This window comes from Glycine max, chromosome 7 (assembly GCF_000004515.6).
Source record: "Glycine max cultivar Williams 82 chromosome 7, Glycine_max_v4.0, whole genome shotgun sequence".
Lineage (NCBI taxonomy): Eukaryota > Viridiplantae > Streptophyta > Magnoliopsida > Fabales > Fabaceae > Glycine > Glycine max.
Genome location: NC_038243.2, coordinates 44572234 through 44596862, shown reverse-complemented (window position 1 = coordinate 44596862; position 24629 = coordinate 44572234). Strand labels below are relative to the sequence as shown.

Here is a 24629-nt window from a genome sequence, read left to right as displayed (position 1 = left end):
AAAAAAAATGAATAGTGTTTTCTTTTATTTTTTTTTAGGTTTCTTATATGATATTGCAAGTGAAACAAAAAATTGTCTCTTGAAGTATTGAATAATATATTTAAAGTTTTCATTTCATCTTTTATTTTGCTTTGTTTCCTGTTTATTTTAATTAAAATAACACGAAACAAACATTTTTATGTAATTTAATTATTTTACTTTTCAACAAATTAAATGTACCCATAAAAGAATGGATAAAGGACTTAGTAGTATATGTGTTTCAAAGTAGAGAACTTTTTTTCCCTATTGTTTCGTTTTGAATCTGATAAAGGAAACAAAACAAGGTAAATTCATCTGATCATATAAAAAGATAAAAGAAAACCATGGAAAGAAGCTACACAGGTGCTTTTGTTAGCCTGATACTTTCTTTCCTTCCTCTTAGATCTGAAAAAGGATGAATTGTCCCGTTGATGATTGAACCCCGGCCAGTAGAATTGGCAAGCTTTGAATACTCCAGTCCTAGTCCTAGAGGACCATCCAATGCTCCTATTCTTTTTGCCTTCAATCTCTCTCTCTACCCAAAATACCTAAAAACAAGGGTAAAGAATGAAGAGAGGGGAAAAAAGGTCATGGTTCAAATTCTTTGTTAACCAAAATTAATAAATTAATAAATTAACAATTAATATTTTTTTTTTTTTTAAAAAAAAAACTATGACATGTTCCGTGTATGTAATCAATCACCAAACTTAGTTGTACTCATTTTAATCCTGACTGTGTGGTCTATCCAACAAGCTAGGCTCATCAAAATGGGACAGTTTTCTTGAAAACAAACTGCATCACTTCACTAGGAAACGACATGCACCAAAGCACAATCTTGATAGGATCGAGAGCTTACGGAATCCTTCTTTTTGTGAGTGACATTCGAAAGAAAAATATTGTTGATCCTCTCTTTCACATTAAAAGAAGCTAAAGGGGAAAGTTTCCTAGTGTCCGCAAATCCTTGGCGCTGGCTAGTGTCATGTGTTGTTGGTTGCTCAAATCAATCAATTTAGGTTTAAATATATTCTTTTTTCTTGTAATTTAACGTTTTTTTCGTTTTTTCCCTATAAAATTTTTTATTTTAATTCTTATAAAATATATTTATTTTATTTTAAACAGTAAAAAATGTTTTAAATTATGAAAAAAAATATCTAAAATATTTTAAAGACAAAAAAAAGTATTTTATAAGAAATAAAATGAAAAGAAATTTTTTTACAAGAATTAAAAAAAAACACTAAATTGTAGAAACGAAAAATATATTATATTACTATAAGGGGTCGGAATTAAATAGTAGATATAATTAAGTTGTTTTTCCAATCTCTGTATTCTTTCTAATGAACAATAATATTTGACCTTATTGCAGGTCGAGCCCTTGATCGATCATTATGTGATTGGCGGGCTAGTCGCTTCTGAATCTTTTCATTTCCAATCTGGACCACAAGAAAAAGAATACAACAGTCACATGCATATCTTTGCAGCTTCTAGAAATCATATCATTAGCACAAAATCGTTGACTGATTTGAATTTGATTTCAGTTTTGGAACTGAACGTGAAGCTAGCAATATTTTCACTTTAATTTAATCTTTTCATTTCCCTCTTCCGATCCTAGTATACTGCACTTCCTCAACATATATGCAGTCCCTGAGCTCAGGACACACCATCTGGAAGGAGATTTAATCATTCCATGCAATCTTAATGGATGCTAATTGTTAAGACAAGAACAGTTTTTCCAAATAATATATATATATATATTTAGCTTTTGGTTCCTTGGTGGAAGTATCCCACAATTCATAAAATTTAAATTTATTCATGCATCGATACTACGTGCCAATTCCACATAAAAGAAGAAATTAAGTGCCAATATATAACAATGTCCGGCGCATTCTTTGTACATTGAACAGTTCTAAAACATAATTTCCCATTGAATAATATGATAATTTATTTTGAGCCTAAAACATAACTAGTGACTCAGTCTAGTCCAATCTTCTCTACTCTTACTTGAATAAATCAATAAGCTGATCACTTAATTTTATCACATGAATTGGTCTCTAATTTGATATACTCTATATGAGACAATCAATTGAAACATGTTTAACTAAGAAATTAAGTAAGATTAACAAATCAAATTATAAGTAATTTACGAGTTAACTAGATCAACCTATTTTCAGTGCTAATAATTTGTACACAATGGAGAGCACACAGCTGATGATATTTTTACCCATCCATATATATATATATTGGGATGCAGTTCGCTGGGCCTACAGAAAATGGCATTCTAAAAAGATAGAAGCAAATAAACAAATCAACCACCTTTTAAGAAGAGTGACCAGCAAGCGGGGAATGATTCATTTGAAAGCGAAATATCGTTTGTAGCAGCAAGTGATCTATAGAAGTATTCGTAAAACAAATATGGATTAATTACGACGTATACAAGATAAGTGAAATAATTAATATCACCTAGATTACGACCTTTTTTGGGTAGTAATTTAGTATTGTTTTAATTTTCAGCTATATTTTTTTATTTTTTATTGTGAAGAATTAGATATTAATGTAAAATTCTATTTTTTATTGAAGAATTGTACCTAAGTTTTATCTACTTCGAAAAGACCTTTTAAAGCATTATTCGTGAATCGTGAAGGCAAACAAGGTACATGCATGGGTCCAAATAGAGAGACTCAACGCATAATGAGTCATCTACCAGTTTCGTTACCCAGTTCTTAGAGTTAGAAGCACAGGAGTGATAGGAAAAGATGAACAGAAAAAGACAGAACAAGAAGCATGCAGATAGAAAAATAGTTGATGATCATATTCTTGCTCAACATGCAAATTTATGTTTCAGAAACGAAAACGTACACTTTTCTTTGATAAGTTTGTTTAGGTGATAATTAACAGAAAAGGATTCCGCAATCGACCCTATTTCTAGCCAAAACTACTGTCGTGATCATCATCATCATCATCCCTCCCACGGCAATTTCAGTGGGATTTCGAGGGCCCGTTTATCCAGCTACAAAGATTCGTTGAGTCCTTTAGTCGTTAAAACAAAATTATTATACTCATACTCCAATACCAAAAAATTACTCATACTTCTAAAGTTCAATAAAATTATATCTGATGTTTTTTTTCTTCTATTTACACAAATTTCTCTTAATTCATATAATAATAATATATAGCATCACTAGTATTCTCGATCGTGCAATGGATAAAGTAAATATTTATTTTATATAAACTAAAATTTATCATCGATAAATAGTTTTGAATATATAAATTGTATTTTAATTAAACTTCACAATAAATAAAAGTTTTTGAATATGTAAGTTATATTTAAAATTTGTAATAAATAATTTATATTGTTATATAAGATGTTTTAAAGAAAATATATTAAAATATAATTTAGAATTAAAGATAAAAGGATATATTGAAAGAAATAAGATGTTACGAAAAATATCTAAAAATACTTTCAATTTGAATTAATGGGTTATATTCTCAACTTAAAAAACACATGAATTTCAAGTAACATAGAAAGAGTGTGTTTAAAAGTGTTAAAAATAGATAATAGATAAGTCCCTCTAATAAATTTGAATTTGATTTAGTATTAGACCAAAATTCCAGTTGGTGGTCTCCATCATAGAATACATCAAAGAGAGCAATTTTGGCTTTGTTGAATCGGTTAATGCATTTGCCCAGATGTCTTGGAATACACTTGATCCATTTTCTTACCCTCTGCCGTATTGAGCTGCAAAACTCGATCTCCTGCTGCTCAAATTCATTGCCTTCCTCTGTTAATTCTCCCTCGCTTAAAATCCTGCATTTAATGCATGCTACAGTTCTTCTGGAGCTTCTAATCTCGAGAACTTGGAACTCCACTATGTAATTGAAGCAAAGTTTACAAAATTGACAACTTTTTTAAGAAATTGTCAATCTGATTGTCGATTTATTTTAACATGTTTTTTTTAAAAAATATAAGAAAGTCAATATTTTTTTTATACGTAGAATTCAAACACAATTTTAAAGAGTTTACACTAATTCACGGATTAGAATCATTTTCCTCCATCAAGTCATTATTAATAAATTTTAAAAATAATTAGTAGCATATTGAGTATATTCATGTTAATAATTGAAGATAATTATCTTTTCTATTGATCAGATGTTGTCTGCCTCCTTTAGCCTTTTATCTGTGTATATCAAGGCGATGGCTGATGTTATCAACAATATGTTTCCCTCGCGGGCTTTGATTTGATTTTCTTGTTCCGGGCCTAAGCCATAATTTCATTTTCTCGTTTGGGGCCTAGGCCACATTGCTCCACCAAAACAATATATTAATCCTATTAAAAATTATTTTGATTTGTTCTTGCTCCAAATAATAATAGTAATGTAATAATATCTATATAAAATATATAATTTTTAAAAAATATAATATTTAAGTTTAAGGATTCATTTTTATTTATTTTCAATACTATGTTTGCATGTGCTTAAATTGTTTGTTTATAATTAGTAATTTTTAAATTTTTTATTTAATCATTTTAAATACATTAGTTTTAATTATGTGATACTATTGAAGTGTTGAATTTGTTAGTCTTATTTAAGCTTAAATTATACACTATCAATGCAATATTATTATTATTATTATTATTATTTTCATACTTTCAAGTTTCAACCGTAAATAGTAGATACTGGATAGCACAACGGAGAGATTGGAGCGAATCCGTAGCTATGGTTTTTTAGACGGAGTACAATGGGCCTTCAAAACGTAGCATAGCCAGCCACTAAGCGGGGAATGATTCCATTGAAAGGGAAATATCAAATATCTCACATATCACCAATTGATCCATAACCGTACTCATAAAGCAATATCTGTGGTTAGACATTAAGCTGTTTGTTTTTTATGTAAAGAAGTTTAGGTGAGTTTAATTCCGATAATCCATCAAGATCAGTTCATGATTCAAGACTCACTGAATATTTATAAATGTACTTACAAATCACTCACCAACCTTTATTGGTTATTAAGCTCTGCGTTTAGAACTTCATACAAACATAAATCACTAAAAAATATACAAACGCTTACTTTACTTATTCACTTCTATTGCAAAAGAAATATATGTTTTATTTAATTTTCAATTAGAGGACATCGTCACTTTAACGTAGCAAGCTAGAGATGTAAAATTGTATTAAAAAAGTTGAACATTTACGCACCTTATAATGGCTTGAACTAGTTAGATACTTCCAGTAGGCAGAGAAAAGGTATACATGTAATCCCTTTTGGTTGGGTATTGTAAAGAAGATAACTATCTAAGACATAAAAACTTTGACGCATATTAAACCAAGGCTCGCCAAACAGAAACAATTGAAACTTTATTGCCGAGAGATGAGAATTGAGAGGCAGAAGCTATCCCCAAAATTCTTTTACTAAAAATATAATAATATGATCCACCGACACCATAAACTTGCACGAGAGAAATGTGAAGTTAGATGGAAAGGAGCAGTGCTTTGATGAGCCCCACCCCACATACCAACTGCTAAGTTTGACGACAAATGGGTTCCACCACCACGTGATTTTTCAACCCCAACCCAACCAACCACTTATTATCGTCCATCGCATTGTCTCGGTTCATTAACATTTCTTGACCACTCCCAAACCCACTTTACCACAAGGCCAATAGGGAAGTTGCAAAACCATACATACAAAGGAAACAACACAGACACATTTCATTTACAAGTACAGAGATGCCCAAATTAAAACCTGACTTTGAAAATCTATAAAAAAATTGTCATAATGCTTTAATATAAATTACAAGCCCTACACATGCCACGAGATCCATCTATTATGGATTGATGTTGCATTCTCGCAAATACACAAGATCATAGTCAACATACTTTGTCCAATAACCTCGGAACTTGGGAAAACTTATCTCAAGCCACGGTTTCATGTTTCCATTGTAGTGTATAACAGCAGCCCGTTCAATTTCTTTTTGGTTGATATTGGGGTTGTAGCCAAGACCCAGGACATGCCAAGATCGGTTCAGTTGGAAAGTGCGTTTCCAGAATGTTATAAGACCCGGCGGCAGAGTTCCTAACTTCCATAGTTGTCTATCATGATTCTGTATGCCAGTTTATTTAATTATAAAGGAATAATCAGTTCACAATTTAAATAAAAAAGAAACAGGTGCATGCCACTTCATCGTCATTGGACTCCTGGGTTTAAGCACTATAAATTGTATATTTTGAAATTGAGAACAAAAATTAAACAATATAATTTGTAGAATGGCAAGATTAGGATGATTCTCTAGGACTGCCACAGAGCCAGCAAATACTTCTGGTAAAGTCATCGGGCCAAGTTGATTTCTCTAGGAAAGCCACACAGTCAGGCTAATATCTCTGGCAAAGCTGCCAAGCTAGGCCTATTTATTTGGAAAAGTTTTGTAGCCAATAGATACTTCAGATAAAGTCACAAGACCAAGGCCATCACTAGGGAAGCTCAAATCCCAAGCTGATTTCTCTAGTAGGAAAGCAGTGGGGACAAGCTGATCTATCTTGGAAAGTCGAGGCAAAAGCTGGTAGCTGGTGGTAAACAATGTTAAAAGATGCCCAAAGAAGTCACAAATGGAAAAATAGAGATATGAACCTGTTAGAATGATAACAGGATAGTGGGGAATTGGCAACGGTGGCCAGAAACTATTTGAAAGTTGAAACACTTCAAAAAAATCTCAGCAGAGAAGATCGAATCCCGGAGACAAAATCAATCGTTAGGACACCTCAGAGATGTCACAGCAGTAGAAGAAAATAACAGTCAAAATAAAGAACATGACCAAGGACTGTAGAAAGGAGGACATGCTGACAAGAAACTCTCTAAAACACACTGGTGAAATGCATGACAAAAGTTATGACAGAGAAGGTGGCAAGAATGAATGCCACAACCAGAAGAGGGCTAAAACTCACTAGTTAAGAAAATATGATCCTAACTAACCTTTACTTGTACTAAATTATGATCCTAACTAATTAAGAAAATAAATCACGATAAGATAAGGAAATATAGGATAACCAAACCTAAGAGATAATGAGGAAAAAAGGAAACAAAACCTAGAGGACAATCTAAAATATGAGAAGATATAATCCATATATTCTAACATTATGTAGTATATGTACACATTGTGATATTTCAAACAAAAAAAAGTGCATTGCTTACCAGCTTCTGCCAATTGTGGTACACCTCAGTGATGTTTTGCCTCTTCCATTGGACCAAATCAAAAACATTCATGCCGTATGCCCATCCACATGCACGAGGGTCAAAATTCTTTGCGATATGAGGATTTGAGAAGTTGAGATAGCGATCAAAACGATGGAAACGTTCTCCACAAGTTTCTACAGCACCATTAACATTGCCCTTCAAATCAATTGACCAAAGACCAGTCAGATCCTTCTGCACAACTATATCATCATCCAAGAACAGCACTTTGTTGAGCTTTGGAAAGATCTCAGGCAGGTAGAATCGGAGGTGGTTCAATATGGATAAATACTTAGGATTCCGAAACTTTAAGTTTGAATCAGAACTTGCCCGATGAGTCTTAAAGTAAAAATCTACCATAGAAGGAGAACCCAACTGCTTAAGAACTGGACTGTAACTTGAATTCAACCATGTAAAGTCTTCAATGTTCTGAACTTGAATGGTTGCCTTTTTTGGTGGATTCACCAAAAACCACATCCTCATTGCCGCATAATTGAGCCTATCAGTAACAATGTGGAAAACATGATTTGAGGTGTCCTGCAAATTTATTAAAATAACATTATTAATGATATATAATCAGAAATGAAAGTGCCATCGTTAATATCAAATAGCTTGTTTCCTTCTTTTTTTTTTTTACATTTTTAATTCTACACTCAATCTAGGGCCAAATGAAATGGAAACAAATTTGTTTAATTCAAAATAGATACAGTAGTAATGTAACTGCAAAGACATGCCAAATTTTCTTTCGTGTTTCATAATCCTGGGCGATAAAAACAACTCAAGAAATTTTTGTGAAAATCATTTACCTTAGCATGGGCAACAGTAGAATTCACAACAACAGCTGTTGCCAATATGTTATCTGAGAATATTGCATAATGGTATAGTCTAGGGTTTTCTAACTTCTGTTGGTTGGGGAGTTGTTGCTGAGAAGTATTCAAGCTATAATACTCAGTTGTAAGGCGCAACGGAAGACAGTGGAGACCTTTAGGCAATGTTTTTGCTGTCAACTGTGTTAAGAACAAGGTCTGCTTCTTGTGCACATGAAGCTGCTCCTCTGTTGAGTGGAGCATAGCCCTAAGCTTCTTCACAGCAGCAGCACAATCATTTTGAATTTGCCTTCCTTTCATCAATGTTTGCTCCATTGCCTTCATTCTCTCATTTGCACTGCACAGTATAATTTAAGTATAATGTAAGACTAAAGACTGAATAAAATGTAGCTCAGGGCAGAATTGAGCTACTCAACATGCTTATATGTGCGGCTGTAAAATAAACCTAAAGATGAAATAACTAACTCGATAATTATAAAAAACAGGAAAACCTGATGACATCATGACATGTATGACAAGATTCTTAAAGCTACACTCACTTCCTGGGCAAATCAGAATCTTTGCTTGCATCTCCCAGTGTTCGTGAGACTTCCTTTACCCGTAATCGAAGCTCTCGAGTGAGATGGGGATTGTTCCTTACTGCCTGAAGGGAAAGGTATACCCTAACCTGGATGAGCTGATCTTTTAGATACCGCACCCGAGCATCAGGTGGTGTTTGGTCAATATGCTTATCGGCTTCCGATAATTTAGATCCTTTCTGAGTTACTTGGCTTGAAGATTTAATATGTTGTTGCTCCTGCTTAGTGTCCTGAAAGAAGATGCACCAAATGCCAAGAAGAAAATTACAATCTACATTGAGGTTGATTTACCTTTATTATTATATTAATATAATTAGATAATTTTCTGAATAAGTACGTTTCGAAAATGAAGTAATGCACATTGATGGCAACACTTATTTGTTCATTTTCCTTGTTCAAGAGACCAGGGAAGGAAATAATTGAAGTTATACAAGTATGGACCATGGTCTAAGAGTTCAAATATAAAAATATAATTTAGCGGTTGACATTACTTCTACTCATTTAGATTGTCTCAGACTAAACTCTTTTTTGAAACACTACAAGAAACATATTAAATTATTTAGAAGGGAAAAGATTGAACCTAATCAACATGTCTATGTTTATTTAAACAATTAAACTTCCACGATTGCACCCTATATAAAATATTTTTGTGTCTCAACCAGAAATGCATACAAGTCTGGTCCAAGATGTGTTCATCAAGGGCACAGAAACCTGAATGTTTAGATTACCATGCTATGCAATTACTATTAAGTCATCAACTAAACGGAAAGGTCATTAAAACATGAACCAATTTTCATTCGCAATTATGAATGAAGTATGGCAAAGCTCAATCTGAACAGTCAGATATTAAATTCCTCATAGGATTATCAATTCAAGGTTCAAGAACCAGAAGCAGTCAGGTGTTTATACTTGATAGATGATGAATAACCGACTACTAGACATACATGTATATGATTTGTTTAGCATGATCAGAAACCTAAAGAAAATTTTGCACCCAAAATGAACAAAGCAACAAGTGGAAAAATCAAGAGGGAAATTTATCACTTACCATTGTTTCAGATGCTAGATCAGAAGCATCAGAAGATTTAGCGAGTTTCCCATCATTGTCATCAACATCAATAGCATCTTCCCCATTTACACTATCACCAGTTATATCAGCTTTCACCAGATAGCTGTTTTGATTTCCTTGATTAATTCCATCTGTCACCAGTTTGATGGGGTTCTCCCCTTTGGTTTGACCTTCGTCCTTCGTAGCTGACAATACCCTGGCAGATACATGCTCCCCTGGTTTGGCAAAGTGCAAGCCTAGGCCATCCAAACAATTAGAAAACAAGAAACAGAACCCCAGCAGAGAAGGGGAGGAAAGAAAATATTGCTAAACAAAGTACCATGAAGCAAATTCTTTGTGTTTGCAGCGTCCTCCGTATATACAAGCCCAATTGGTTCCTTAAAGACCGTAGAAGTTTCCTGTTTCCAAAATGAGAAATTATCAAGAATTTAGTTCACCCGTATAAAGGAAAAAAATCTTCAGAGGCATGTGTAATGAGGTAAAAGGATAAGGAAAGATGGAAACTTTACTTGCGGCAGGAGATTCAAATGGCCAGAGTCAGCTGCACTCACAAAAGCAGTTACAGCATCAATAAACTCTTGCTCAGCTGCAACGTGCATACAAAAGACAATCCAAAGTAAACAAATAAAGAATTTAGGTCATTGCAAAAGTATACTAAGATTAGGAACATTTATTAAAACAAAGCATTTTCCAGCCAGTTAGCAAGAAACACACCAAAGGGGTACTTGAAGGTGCCAAAACGATCAGTGTAGAGCACAATTGGAGCAACAAAAGTAATAGAAAGCAGTAACAACACAATATTTCTGGTAACCACCATCTCTATTGCAAGGATTGGTGTCGCTTTCTCGCGCAGATTCTATCTCATAGAGCACTGGCACGACCAAAAACAAAGAAATTTCAGACCAAAACAGAAATTTTAAGCAGAAAAACCGACCCACTTAGAGTTTTGTTTTTTTTTTTTTTTTTTTTGAGAGCAGGTTACAAATCTGAGAATTGTAGAAAAGGAAGAGGAAGAAGGGAATCTGAATCACGTACAATGAGCTGGCGAGGAAGACGCATTTTGAGGAGGTAAGGAGAGAGAGATGGAGAGATGCGTATAATGTGGCCTCAAATAAAGCAACGAGGATTGATGAAGACAGAGGAGAGAGAGCACCAAAAATTACTACACTTAACTAAGATAATGATAAATTGATAATGAATGAATGGATGTTTAGCTTTGTTTTGTTCTATTGCAGTCCGTGTGTTTGCAGTGTCATTGAAAAACCCACACTGAATGGTGAATAAAACCCGAAAAACTAAAAAATAAAAATAGATTTCTTTAATCATGTTCTTATTCCTTTGATTTCCTATTAATGATCGCACGGGTGGAACGTGATCGTGTTTGTTTAGTTCACTTTCAGATTGGGATTAGAATATGGTTAGAAATTAATTAATTTAATAATGAAATCTTGTTCTAAGCCAACTTTTACTAATGGATATTGTACACATCACTTGAGGAATTTTTTTCAAGAGGAATTCAATCTACAACTTTTTTTTTTCTTTTTTAAACATTCAATCAATTTTATATCTGTCTTGAGAATGAATTGATCTAGAAGTGCTAGTTGCCGGGAGATTCACAATGTCTTATTAGACTTGAGGATGTGATATACCACAACAACATTTTGTATTGAAAGAATTTTGAAGTTGAAATAAGTTAGAGAACAAAGTCAAAAAGTGATTATAAAAGTCAACTACATTTTGACCCATATACACAGCACAAGATTAATAATTTAGGATTTTTTTTTATTGAATTTTGTATTGTATTGTATCATAATATGAAGATTCTGTATGTAATGTGTTGATATCTTCATATTAGAGTCAACACCTTTTAGTTCATTGTCTTGTAAATTGTAATATTGTGTATTCTAAGGTAATACCGTAATATATATGTCCAATTGACCTATAATTTGATGAGTAATGAAGTTATAATTTTCATAACTATTTGAAAGGTAGTCAAAAGGTCATTATGTGATTAGAAAACATTAATGTGATTTTGTAAAATCAATTATGGCTATAAGAGAGAGTTCAAAGCAATGTGATTTTTGTTTAAATAATAGATATAAAAAATGATTTTGCATATAATGTTGATTGAATATTTTTAATCAATTTTGAATTTGAAGGTGTGATTCTAAAATTGGTTTTAACGTCTATGTATACATTTTTTCTATTATAATTTTATTTTGATGTATACATTATTATGTACTATGTACAATTAAGAGTTACTCTTAAGTAATTTGTTACAGGTGGTGCCCTCTCACAAAATTAGGTTCTTATCCTCAAGCACAAACCATGATACTTATTATGTTGCATGTACCTCATAAGTTAATATTTAGCCGACTCTATTTGTTCTAATTTAGTTTGAAATTTATAATCATCATTAAAATAGTCAATCTCCTTTTTCACTTCTCATTCTGATTAAATATTAATGACTGTTTATCATTTATACCTATATTTTAAAAGAAATCAATTGTCAAATGTAATATTCTTTATTTTAAGTAAACACCTTTCATGGTTTTAATTTTAAATAAAAACACTTCTTAGGTTATTGTTGTGAACTTATATGATGCTGTCATATTAGGGGTGTCAACGATTTAGATATGAGTATGGTTCTATAATATTCATTTCTACACTTTGTATTTGAAAAAAAAAAGTATACTTGATTACTTATTCTAATAGATGATGATTTTAATCCTCATTTGCATTATTGTCAGGCGCCTATATAAGTATATTTGTATTTTACTTACATGTAAAATTAATAAATTAATAAAATGCTATTATTTATTTAAAATATAATATAACTCAATTAAAAAAAATTTAAATCATTCAAACATAATAATACAAATCATGTTGAATTTGCATTCTCATTTTTGTCTTGTCGCATTTGGTTACCATTAACACAATATATTAAGCCATGTGTTTTAATAAAATAGAAAGAATTTTTACAAATGGAAGTAATGATGACCTTTTGCAATGACATATTCATAATAGACCATCAAAACCAAAATTAACTACTTTACTCTATTTAACACTAGTTGATGTGCATAAATTAATTTTAATTTAAAAGAAAATTTCAATTTCTTTTTATTTTAGGTTTTCCTCTTTATCGAGAAACTTATCCCAATAAATCGTACTTTACTCTTTGCATAATCTGAGTGCCTAAGCCAATTTATAGACAGACTGATTTGCAATAAAATAAGCAACAGAAAGACTTTTAAGAATTTGATGAAAACAATTGACTATTTTGCAATTGGGGTGGTAGAGATTGCACCATAGACCATACTTCTTTCGTTAATATTTTGATGAGCTGTAATTGTACACTAGACAGCGGTTGTGATTTAATTTTTAATATTTTATTGAGAAATTATTAACTCATCTGAACTGAAATATGGATTTTAGATGGTGACATAACCTTTCTCTTCTTTTACAGAATATTAACAGGGTTTTTATATGTATGTATTTGGCTACGAGGTCACCTATAGATTTAGTTGATCATATATGTCCATGTAATTTAATTTGGACAATGAATGGAAGGGTAAGTAAGATAAAATGGGTGATCATACTCATGCAGGGTTTAAATTATAATGGAAAAGAAAGAAGAGAATCTGGGACTAATATTATTGAATATTTTACACTTAACTCCAATTTACCTTGTGAACTCTATCTAAGATGCACTATTAACATCAAACAATATTTATACTGAATATTGTTGCTGCTGGATGTGGTCGGAGAGGCTGTTTGAGCAGAGAGCTCCAAATGTAATCCACATCATCTGCTTCAAGCTCCAACACATCACTTTCAAATGGCTGCCATGCAAGATCCTCCAACTTTGCTTCTGACGAGAAATCAATACATGCAGTTGCAGCTTTAAACGAAGAGTCTTCTTGTTCTAGCAATGACGATAAATTGTCTTCCAAATCCATCAAGTAGTCCTCTGGTTTAGTCGTGACACCATCTTTCAGCCAAGGGAAATCAAATACCCCAAGTGCCTCTGAAGAACAACCCTCCTCCTTTTTCACGTCCTTCGTGCCACACACACATCTCTTTTCTTTGCGTTCTCGTTATTCTCAAAACACCCCTTCTGAGTTTCATCATCTCCTTCTCTCGCTCTCTTCATCTTCTGCTGCTCCATTCGTAAAGCGTTTCTGTCACTTCAACATTTACAAACAACTTAATTAATCGGTATACACTTTCCAGTTATATATATCATTTTCACATGATCAAACACAAAAGATCGGATAGCATTGCAAGATCATAATTTTAATTCAAACTTTCATGCATTTTGCCAACTTTTTAGATTTAATCAACTATATATGCACATATGGGGTGAACAGAATTATCATAGAAGTGAACAGCATTTATGACAACAATGCGAGTTATTATAAAAATGCTTGATTCAAGTGTTTCAGAATGATTATGTAAAAATTAACATGATGATCCAAAGAGTAATGGGGTAGTTGGGTACCTTTAGACGAGTCTTGAGGAGCCAAGGGAGAGAGAGAGGAACCTAGGTAGCTAGGTACGTACGTATATCTATTTTATATGTATCGATCGGTGGGTGGTAACGTAAGCTAATGTAGAAAGATTAGAAAATGGTAATGGTTACACACACGCCACGCCACGCCATATTAAGCAAAAACCGTCTCTCTCTCAACTCATGGCACAAACACATGCATGAGCACACTGTCACACATTTTATTTCATGCCATCCACCCTTCCCCCGTGGCCTAAAAATTCAAATGCAAGAAAAGTAATTTGAGATAGGGGTCGGCTCCTTCCTTTCCGTCTCTAATTTTGGCCACCACAATGAGGGGGATTTATTTATTTATATTATTTAACGTTTCCTACTATCTTTGATAAATCTTATGTGCCATGAATCAATGAATGCAAATCGAAGAGAGAAAATGAAGAAAATGAAAAAGTCAAAGAGAGAAAAATGAAAAAAGGAAAAATTGGTTGATATTATTTTGAATAATGCTCAAATGAGTAAAAGTCACTCATTACATGAATAGTATTTTATATAACATAACTGGTTAAAGAGTAACTAACTAAACTAATAACTAATTTGTAATTAACTAAACTAATAATTAACTTGTAACTAACTAATGTTAGTAATCTATATTTCTACTACCTCCCCACAAGTTGGAAGGTGTTGAAAATACTTCTAACTTGGAGAATATAATACATTTACATTAAAGGAAATGAAAATAAAGTCTGAAAAGTTGAAATCTAACTAAACATGTAAGAAATACATTAGTCAAAACATAAATTTAGAAACAAACAAAATGTAGGTGCAACCATGGTACATAACTTCTAGAAATCTTCGACCAACATCGATTTTTTCAATCTTCTTTCAAAAGTCCAAAGCAAGCATCAAAGCTTGACCATCAAGCAAAATCAACAACAAGGCCATTTGGCAGAAACTCAAATCATCAATCCATGAAATTACCAAAGCTTAACCACTAAGCAGAAACTATAACTCAAAGTTTAACCACTTGACAAAAGCAACAAGGCTTGGCCATCAAGAGCAAAAGCCAAAACAATGCTTAACCACTCAAGATAGAAGCAAAACAACAATCCAATGCTTAACCATCTATGGGAAAAACTCAAACAATGCTTAATCACCATGGACAAAAACTTACATAAACATAAAGCATCAACAAATTGAACAACACAAAATCTGTCTTCAATGAGGATTTTTCACAAACACATACTTTGTGAACCAACAGCAACCAAGGTTTAACCACCCATGGCAAAGGCTAAAATAATACTTAACCACCATGGACATAAGTAAATAAATGAACAATACTTAATTACCACACATGACAGAAGCTGAAATCATCAAAACATGCCTAAAAAGGCTGAAAACAATAAGCCAAAATAGGCCAAATATCAACAAAACAATGAAAAAATTAATCACCAGACAGTTGGTGTGTACCTTTTTGAAATAGTGCAGGACTTCAAACAATAGTCAATACCTTCAAAATTTTCAGAAGCATTTAATCAAACACCTTGTAAGAAAAAAAATTGGTAGTGCTTTTGTGTGCCTCACACGCGAAATTCACATCTGCCTCAGGGCATAATAGTATAATCTTCATAACATCAATGCTACCATAAGTTGCAGCAACCATCAAAGCTACCATAAGTTGCAACAACCATCAAAGCTACCATAAGTTGCAACAACCATCAAAGCGGTTTTGTGCTTCAATCACGCTAAGATCATTCCTTTGTAGTTTCACTTCAATACCATTTGTAAGAACCAGCCAATGCCATCCACCTAGTTCATATTAAAGTACAAGTGTGAGGTGAAGTCCAACACGAGTAGAAGTGGAAAAATTGAACACCATATAAATGAGAAGAAGACTCATAAACTTGAGCCTTAAGGTTTGGGGTTAGAGTGTAGTGTCAGGTTTTTCTTATGTGGTAGCTTGTGGTTCACATGTGTAAATCTCTCCGGCGTTTACTTCCCAACAATTGGTATCAGAGTCGTTGATTCGACTTGGTAACCGACTCAAACGAGTAAAATGGCGGTGCAACATGCCCCGTAGATGGATGATAAAGACTCTCTCTCGAGAATGAATGAATGCAAATGGAGATGAAAGCTCCGATGCCATGATAAATCTCATGTCTACCATGAATGAATGCAAATGAAAGAGAGAAAAATGAAAAAAGAAAAAATTGGTTGATATTATTTTGGATAATATTCAAATGAGCAAAACTCATTCATTATATGAATATATTGTGTATTCATTATATGAATATATTTTAGGCGTAAAAAGGACTTAAAGCCACCCTTTGTTTTCTCTTTATTTTTTTCGGTTTTTTTTGGTAACTAACAATTGAGGTCGTTATTCATCAATCACTTGGCTTGTGATACATGCTGTTTATACTCAACTCGTGCTAGCCGTTTTGTGATTTTTGTCCTTTTTGCCTTATAATGAGTGAATGATCCATAATCTATTACAAAAGAGAAACCTCAATGGAAGTTGTCCTTAAAATAATTGCTACCTAATTTTATTTAACTTATTTATTTAGTACATATAAAAGGCATCATTTCTTTTAACTTTAGACATATATTTATTTAAAAACATATCTTTAATTCCAATTCATTAACTTGGTTTTGTTGAGATATGGTTAATAAATTATAAGTCGCAGTATCGATATCATTACATTTTCTTTATGCACAAATTAATGAACATATGTTTTTGACCAATATACTCCTGTATATTGGTTCTTCTTTGTCATGAAGTTCTAGTGACACTAAACAATTAATGAAAATTTATTTAATATAAAATTTTATTTATTTTGTTCTCAAATTGACAGATTGTGGTTCTTCCAAGTGAGAGTAACTAATCAATAGAAAATGACAAAACCAACCATTTTAAGTTATGCATTTCCCTTTTCCCAATCTCCCAATAATATAAACCAGAAAAAGAAAAAAAAAAAAGACGTCATCCTAATTAATTATGTGTTATCACTTGATAATGATCTACCCTCTAACCCCCCCAACTACAATTGGACTCCTCACTTGACGTTTGCCATCTGACCAAGTTATACCTCCAAATGCAGTAGTCTCACCTGGTCTTGTAACTTCCACTGTCAACTTAAAGCTCTTCTCTTCACCAATGTTGTCAAATTTCAACACATTAGGCTCCACAGATATGGAAAGACGTGCTGGTACTTTGAGTCTTGCAGTATAAGTGCCTGGTGGCCCAACATTTTTCACCCTCCGTGTCACACTAACTGAGCCGTAGAGTTTTGGTATTGTTATTGTAGGGTAGTTGAAATCCAGAATGTTTATTATATCGGGACAACGATAACGAGCACCATTGAACATCTCTATTTGACTCTGATTATAGATAGAGAAACAAAGAAAGTTTAGGTAATCATTGTTGGTTAAGTCATACACCAACCCGGGATCCATGGCACGGTTTGGTCTGATGTGACCAGATCCATAGGCAAATGGCGTTGCCTTAGCATCATTCCCCCCATCAAGCATTGGCTTGCCAGTGTTGTCCCTTGTCCTAGCTGAAACATTAAATTAAATTAATGTCAGATATGCCACAATAAAATAAAATATTGACAAACAACACAATAGAAGTGTCTTATCCTAAAGAGAAAAAGAAAAAAAACTAGGAAACACATAAACATTGTAATGCCCTTAATTACCAGTTGTCATTAATGCAGATTTAATAACTGCTGGACTCCAGTCAGGGTGGAGAGTCTTGAGAAGGCCAACAACTCCAGCCACATGAGGACAAGACATGGATGTTCCAGACATGGTGATAAAAGGAACCCTGCGCTTATCAAATCCCAGATTTGTTGGGCTAACCCCTTCTGAGTAGGCAGCAATAATGTTCACACCAGGAGCAATGACATCAGGCTGGAGATATAAAAAAGGCCACAAGTTAATCACAACGGACTATTTGAAAGTGACACATGAGTTGCCACAATGGACGAATGGGCAAACCTTGAGGATCTCCGGTGTGACTGTGTTGGGCCCTCTAGAAGAGAAAGCTGCCATGGCTGGAGCAGGCTTTATCTGCAACTTGGTCTTGGGTGGATAAATATATCCTAACGGATTCCTGTTACATGATCAATATATTTATGTTATTAGGTTAACTATCAAGACACATTAAGAGACAAGAGGATTAAAAATGCTTGAAGAGTTACTTGGTTGAATTCATGAAGGCATAGACAGCAAGACCATCTTTATAATTAATTTGTGATGCAGGCAGGAGATGAGGATCAGCAATAAGCTCATTGCCACTAAGCTCATCATTACAAAGAATCATCCCTGCTGCACCGGCCTCCAAAGCAACCAGGCTCTTTTCCACTCTTGCAGTGACACCTCTAAGGCAAACTAATATTTTGCCCCTCGCCTTCTCAGGGTCAATTGTTCCTCGCATACAGAGAGTACTACATGCACAAGGACGAGCATGTGTTAATTACACCATATTGTACTTTTAATATGATAAATCATTGGGAAGTTTTTACACACGTCTGTTAAATAGGATATTTGAAAGCAGTTCTTACGCGTTTTCAACTGGTTTATTAGCCGCTTTTGCATCTGCAGCATTGATGAGTGGGTAAAGCTTGTCTTCCGGCATAGCTTTAGAAAGGCTTGCTCCCTGATAACCAAGGATGAAATATTTGAGTGGGAAACGGAATTAGCTCCTCTAGAGTGAGTAAAGTAAGTAATTCGTGTGGATCATGAGTAAATTAACAGATGATATTTAAGCGGTTATGAATAACACAAATCAAATCAAACCATGAAGCGCTGTCCATTGTGGAGTTCAACAACGCTATCAAACTGTCTGTCCAAGGTGCTTGCACCAACTGTTAGTATCCAAGGTGCAACATTAAAAACAGTTGCAGGTGTTGGTCCGTAATTCCCTGCAGAGCATATGACAGGGATGCCTTTCATGTTAGCATGAAAGGCCCCGATCGAAAGGCCATCATCAAAGTAATCCGTAGCATTCCCTCCAAGAGAGAGGGAAAGAACATCAACACCATCATGTATGGCCATGTCAAAGGCTGCCATGATATCAGCATCAAAGCACTCATTGCCATCAATTGGTGGCCAGCACACCTTGTAAGTAGCAACACGGGCCCTAGGAGAACCACCTTCGGCAGTTCCATTTCCCAAGCCGAATACATTTGCCCCAGGAACAAAGGTTCCTCCTATTGTTGATAGTGTGTGAGATCCATGACCCTCATAGTCTCGTGCTGTGTTCAGTGAACGGTTAAATTTTGCATCAGCTCCAGCATGGGCCATATAACCTTTGTTGAAGTACCTTGCTCCTATCAGCTTCCTGCATGTAGGTACAATAGTTAGCTACACATTTCATTTTTTTCATTGCGCTCAAGAAACAACTGCAGCGTAATCTCATGTCTGATACCAGCAGCATTTTCCAGGTACATTCAACAAAAGCTAGTTGCAGCTGATATTTTAATTATCTTCTCGCTGCATTTTTCTTACTTGAAGGACATTAACAAAAGCCAGATTTTGTATTTTTCACACATTTCCGTTTTTCTCTTTGACATTTTTCTTGCATTAATTATATTATATTAACATACAATTAGAGCATGAGAGATGGAGTCTATTAACAGTTTCAAAATTTTAGTTTGTAGCCTGACAACACCAAAAGGACAGAAATTGCAAAATGAAAACAGTGTTAATCTTTTCGTTTCTTTTTTGCATCAATGGAAATAGACGTTGTTTCTTGTGATTAATTAATACTTGTGAAGCACTCTCATAAACAAATCACAGTAGTCATCGTCGAACTGGACTGAGAGTATATTTTGCGGAGAAAATCTTTATTTATAATCTCGGATACAGACTGTATAAAATAGGAAAAATGTGGTGGAAAGTGATAAAATAAATGAAAAAAAAAAAGAACTTGTCACCTGTTACAACGGAAGCCGGTGTGATCATGTTGACAAGTTCCTTTCCACCTTGATGGTATAGGTCCCATCCCCTCATCTCTAAAGCTCGGAGATTCTGGCCATACACCTACAACACAAATTTTAATCAAACTTTATGAAAACAATAACAGAAATGTTACTTGAACATAATTTATGCACACAGGATATGGAACATTAATTGGATGTGATAAAAGAAAAAGTAGGAAGGGAAACGAAAAGGAAAGGAAAAATTGAGAAACAGTGGGAAATTTGTTTAGGTACTCTACTTGGGTGAATATGGTATCCTTATGTATGAGAAACAAGAACGCGTGAAATAATTGAAACGCAGTTAGTTATTAACAAAAAATGGTACAAAGTGCTATTTGAAATGGGATAATGAAAAAACATAATGGGTCGCCCGCGATTTGTCACACATGAAAAGGGCCCACGCCAAAGTGATTTCCACGGCTGCAAACAAGACAGATGATGCTTTTGACAAGTGGATAGTGATTACACATTTTTCTATATTTGTAAAAAATAAAAAAGAATGCATGTGTCAATGACACAATGACAGACAACAGAGAAAGTTACGGTACTTTTATTAGTCAGCAGCACACAAGAAAGAGTGAACAGGTCATCAGAAACAGGACATTTCAAAATTTTAACTCTTGATACGTAAGGAATGCTTGCTTTGTGATTGTGTGATACCATAACACATTCTAGTCTAAATCCCCGGACATAATCTTCTAATAATAGTAATGATAGTAATATAATTATAATAGTAATGAGTAATATAATTATAATACATGAGTGACCTAAATAGCTAGCTTAGGTAGATGGGACTCGGGAAAGGCAAAAATTTATAATAGCAGAAACAAGGGAGCAAAATTACCAGTGTCAAAATTCGCAATAATAGTATCTTCACCATATTTGGCCTTTCTAAACAGTGAATCAGAGGGAATTACCCCATCATTCCCTTCCAGGTCCATGAATTCCCACGAATGAGTAGTGTGTAGTTTTCTTCCTTTGTTTAAGAAAACTGACACAACGTCTGGATGTTCTGCATCACACACAAAACAGTAACTTTGTTAAGGTTGGAATTTCATTCCTCATGCTGAGAAGAAAACAATAATGTTTTTTTTTTTTTGCGGTATTCTTACTTGCAATATCAGCAGCTTCTTTCTCTTCCAGCATGGCAGCAAAGCCATTGATGTGCCTAGTGTAAGAGTATATTATTGCTTCTTTCGCTTTCTCAGAACTGCATTACAACACACACAGCGTTAATTCAAAGAAGTTTGAACCAACAAAACAAATAGTGAGTGCAATGCAAGTTTCTCTTTCTGTATTAGTGTACCTTCCCACATAGGATTTAACGAACTCATGATGAATTTGTGTAACTAGATCAAAATCAGCATCTGTGACTCCTTCACCATGCTCATGCGATCCCATGTACACTATGTAAGACTTTTTTTTTTAAGGAAAAGAAAGAAATTGACCCATTATTCAGTTTAAACTTTAAACGATTGCACAGAAGCAAAAAGATGAAAACTTGAAAGAATGGAGTGAGTGGGCTTGCACAAAAAATGTTAAGCAACAGAACTGTTCAAGTGAGAGAGATAACAGTGACATAAAGCTAACCTTTTTGATTGCAAAAGCAGGTGCATGGAGCACAGAAAAGAGAATGAAAGAGAGTAAGAGGAAAATTGAATGCTTTCCAGACCGCATTCTGCTAACTAAGCTTTCAACAAAATTTTAATTGCTTTAAAGGTGACAGGCTCAGTGCTCTTTAATCAAAAGAGAATGCACAAACGTGAATAATAATAAATAAATAAAAAGATAAGAGGGAGAAGAGAAGGTGAGTGAAGTAGAAAGAAGAGTAACAAGTTATTTAGCTCTTTCCCCAGCTGCTCTTGAAAAAGGGCTTCGGGGAAGGGATTTGAAGTGAAAAGGTAACTTGCAACAAAGCTCTTATTAATAAGTGAAAGGATGATGAGTCACAGGCTGAACAAGATGCCGCAAAAGATGGAAATCTCATCGTGATCATGATTCGGTTACGATAATGATTCAGCTGATGGGATAAGGGATTTTAAGCAAAGATATAAAATGGCTAAACCGTTTAAGGAATATCAAGAAATCAGGAAGAGATAACTATTCTAAAACAACGAGTACAAATGCAGAGAAATCTCCTGTTATGGAAGAGGTATTATAGGCAACTATTCAGCATGTACAGTTGTACTCCCTCTGCTGCTGATGCAGCTTAAACATAGCGAGTTTACTTTTTTTTTTTTTTTTTTTTTAACTTTTAAGCTGGTGGTGTATAATGTATATAGTCAATCATGCTGATGCACAAACCTCGAGAGGCTCTCTTTTTGTGTCTTTTTTTTTTTTTAAAAAAAAGTCTTTTCCACCTAAACCAACATAATAGACAGAAAAGAGGGTGTTGTTTTTGCTTTATGGTCATGTCATGAAATACGATGGTGTAATTTACAGATTATGTCAATGATTTGCATGATCCTAGCTAATAAATGAATGAATAAAGTCTACACGTTGATTGAATCAGAAATTACAACATGCGTGATTTTGCACAGAAAGTCATGCTAAAAAACAACTAATTAATGACCGTCACCTTGACCATGACCCTCCAATGAGAGCTCCACGTAGGTTCAATCAATTCAATTTAACTAATCTGTGTGAAACATTGTCTGCCAAAGCAAACTATACTACTACTAATGAACTGGATCTGGGGTTGAGTGAGTTTGACGACAGTAAGCTTCGCTAGGTCTGGTCTGGCCCCATATGGCAGAAGCCCTCTCCAACCGGCAACCACACCATCATTCATGCCTATGCCTCTCCTCTCCTATCCTATCATTGAGATATTATTAACCAGTTGTGTTTCCTCTTTTCTTTTCTTGTTTAGGCTTCTGTTACTTGCCTGTACATTACAATGCCTGTGCTCTGTGCTCTGATGTGAACAAAGGTGCCATGGTATAAGAATAATCATATTATAATGAACCCTGTCATATCATGCATATATGTGTTTTGTTGTGAACTAAATAGCCATGAGGGATTCCATCTTCATTCTTGACATTAGCTCTCTGTCCATACTCTATAATCATAAAACAAATACATTCCCCTTTTTTTTTTTTACACAGTGTTCTTGTTCTCTTTTTTTGGGTGAAAATGATCTTGTTCTTATTATTTAGTTAAGATATTATTAATTTAATTTTACGATTAAGATGTTAGTATTTGAATTGCTATTACACTTATGTATAAATCATACAATTTGGCACACCCTGTGATGTGATTGGTTTTTAATAAAGTTGTCTTTGCCTGTAAGAAGGTAAGTTACCTTCTTATATCTTTCAATTTATCCATCTAATAAGAAGGTAATATTTGAGATATGATATCCTTTCTATATCAATTAAAGGATTAACTTATCTTCTTATATCTTTTCATTTATCATTTCCAAAAAAAAAACTTTATTTTGATTATTTTTTAAAAGAAAGTATTAACAATTATTAAATAATGATAGTAATATATCACAATATAAATTATTTATCATAAATTTAAAATTTAATTTATGTTAAAAAAATATTTATTACAAATTTTAATTATATTATAACTTATATATTGGTAGTACTTATTTATTATAAATTGTTAATTTTTGCTGCATAAAATAAATACGTATTCTATGTAATGCATAGGCTAAAATAATTGCATTATTAAAAAAGTTTAAGTTAAATTATTTCATATGTTTAAAAAAAATTAAATGATTTCTAGAATTAAATGTATAAATTATTTTTAATTTTTAACGGAAAAATAAATTATTTCAGAATTAAAAGTCTAATTAGTTTTTTTAGTGCGTAAAAAAGGTGTCATATTAAATTGCAGTATAAATTAAATTGCACAGTAAATTGTAATTTCAAATTATTTTTTCCAGAATTAAATTGCACTTTCATTTGAAATTTAATTTAAATGTTTTGAAAAATAGTTTCATTTGTAATTATATTTCCAAAAAAATTGTAATAAATTATTTTTGCATTAACTATTTTATTTAGAAATATTTCCAAAAATATGTTGACGGAAATAATTGTCATATCAAGGATTGATTTAAATTATTTCTATAATTAAATGAAAATTATATATTTAATTCTGTAGTTAATTTTATTTTGATTATTCCCATCTTAAATTGTTTTCTAAAAGTTATATCATTATAGCCACGATCGATTAGTATGTAGTATATTCTTTCGTAGTTAAATTAATTTTGCAAATAAAATCCATTTTAATTGTCCATTTGAAATGTGAAAATAGTCATGAATAAAATCTGACCATCAAAACTTTCATTTTAATTTGTATTAGCTACCAAAATGAGTTGTGGATTAATCTTCATATATTTGAAATAATTATTTTCATCAATACTTATTATAATATAATTTTTTAACAAAGAATATTTAAATATTACTTAAATTTTTTAA

The 24629-nt window shown here is 33.2% G+C and overlaps 2 protein-coding genes across 4 annotated transcripts; both read right to left on the bottom strand.

Moving 5' to 3' along the window:
• Positions 1–5352: 5352 nt before the first annotated feature.
• On the bottom strand, positions 5353–10977 carry LOC100801940 (probable galacturonosyltransferase 4). 2 transcript variants are annotated; one of them, XM_006584052.4, is made up of 9 exons: positions 10747–10977; positions 10426–10582; positions 10221–10297; positions 10031–10109; positions 9691–9947; positions 8604–8872; positions 8044–8401; positions 7199–7774; positions 5353–6113 (listed from the first exon to the last, which is right to left on the bottom strand). In XM_006584052.4, exons 2-9 carry the CDS (start codon positions 10526–10528, stop codon positions 5838–5840), a joined length of 1995 nt encoding a protein of 664 aa, XP_006584115.1. In that variant the 5' UTR covers positions 10529–10582; positions 10747–10977; the 3' UTR covers positions 5353–5837. The 2 variants fall into 2 exon arrangements, with proteins under 2 accessions (XP_006584115.1, XP_040873381.1); XM_041017447.1 differs by having other exon boundaries at positions 10426–10863.
• Positions 10978–17029: 6052 nt separating this feature from the next.
• On the bottom strand, positions 17030–22804 carry LOC100808488 (subtilisin-like protease SBT5.4). 2 transcript variants are annotated; one of them, XM_041017445.1, is made up of 11 exons: positions 22781–22804; positions 21509–21618; positions 21315–21412; positions 21047–21214; positions 20158–20263; positions 19019–19562; positions 18784–18878; positions 18421–18666; positions 18218–18332; positions 17917–18130; positions 17030–17775 (listed from the first exon to the last, which is right to left on the bottom strand). In XM_041017445.1, exons 1-11 carry the CDS (start codon positions 22787–22789, stop codon positions 17237–17239), a joined length of 2244 nt encoding a protein of 747 aa, XP_040873379.1. In that variant the 5' UTR covers positions 22790–22804; the 3' UTR covers positions 17030–17236. The 2 variants fall into 2 exon arrangements, with proteins under 2 accessions (XP_040873379.1, XP_003528716.1); XM_003528668.5 differs by lacking the exon at positions 22781–22804 and adding an exon at positions 21793–22317.
• Positions 22805–24629: the final 1825 nt, after the last annotated feature.

Bases quoted from the DNA above. Each gene is read 5' to 3' on its own strand.
- LOC100808488 (XM_003528668.5), bottom strand. From the start codon at position 21,879: ATGCGGTCTGGAAAGCATTCAATTTTCCTCTTACTCTCTTTCATTCTC. The intron at 20,264-21,046 runs GTAATTTTGCTC...TTTGTGTTGTAG, and splicing joins TATTGCGAATTTTGACACTG to GTGTATGGCCAGAATCTCCG. The intron at 19,563-20,157 runs GTGACAAGTTCT...ACCTACATGCAG, and splicing joins ACCGGCTTCCGTTGTAACAG to GAAGCTGATAGGAGCAAGGT.
- LOC100801940 (XM_006584052.4), bottom strand. From the start codon at position 10,528: ATGGTGGTTACCAGAAATATTGTGTTGTTACTGCTTTCTATTACTTTT. The intron at 8,402-8,603 runs GTGAGTGTAGCT...TATACTGTGCAG, and splicing joins GATTCTGATTTGCCCAGGAA to TGCAAATGAGAGAATGAAGG. The intron at 6,114-7,198 runs GTAAGCAATGCA...ACTGGCATACAG, and splicing joins ACCACAATTGGCAGAAGCTG to AATCATGATAGACAACTATG.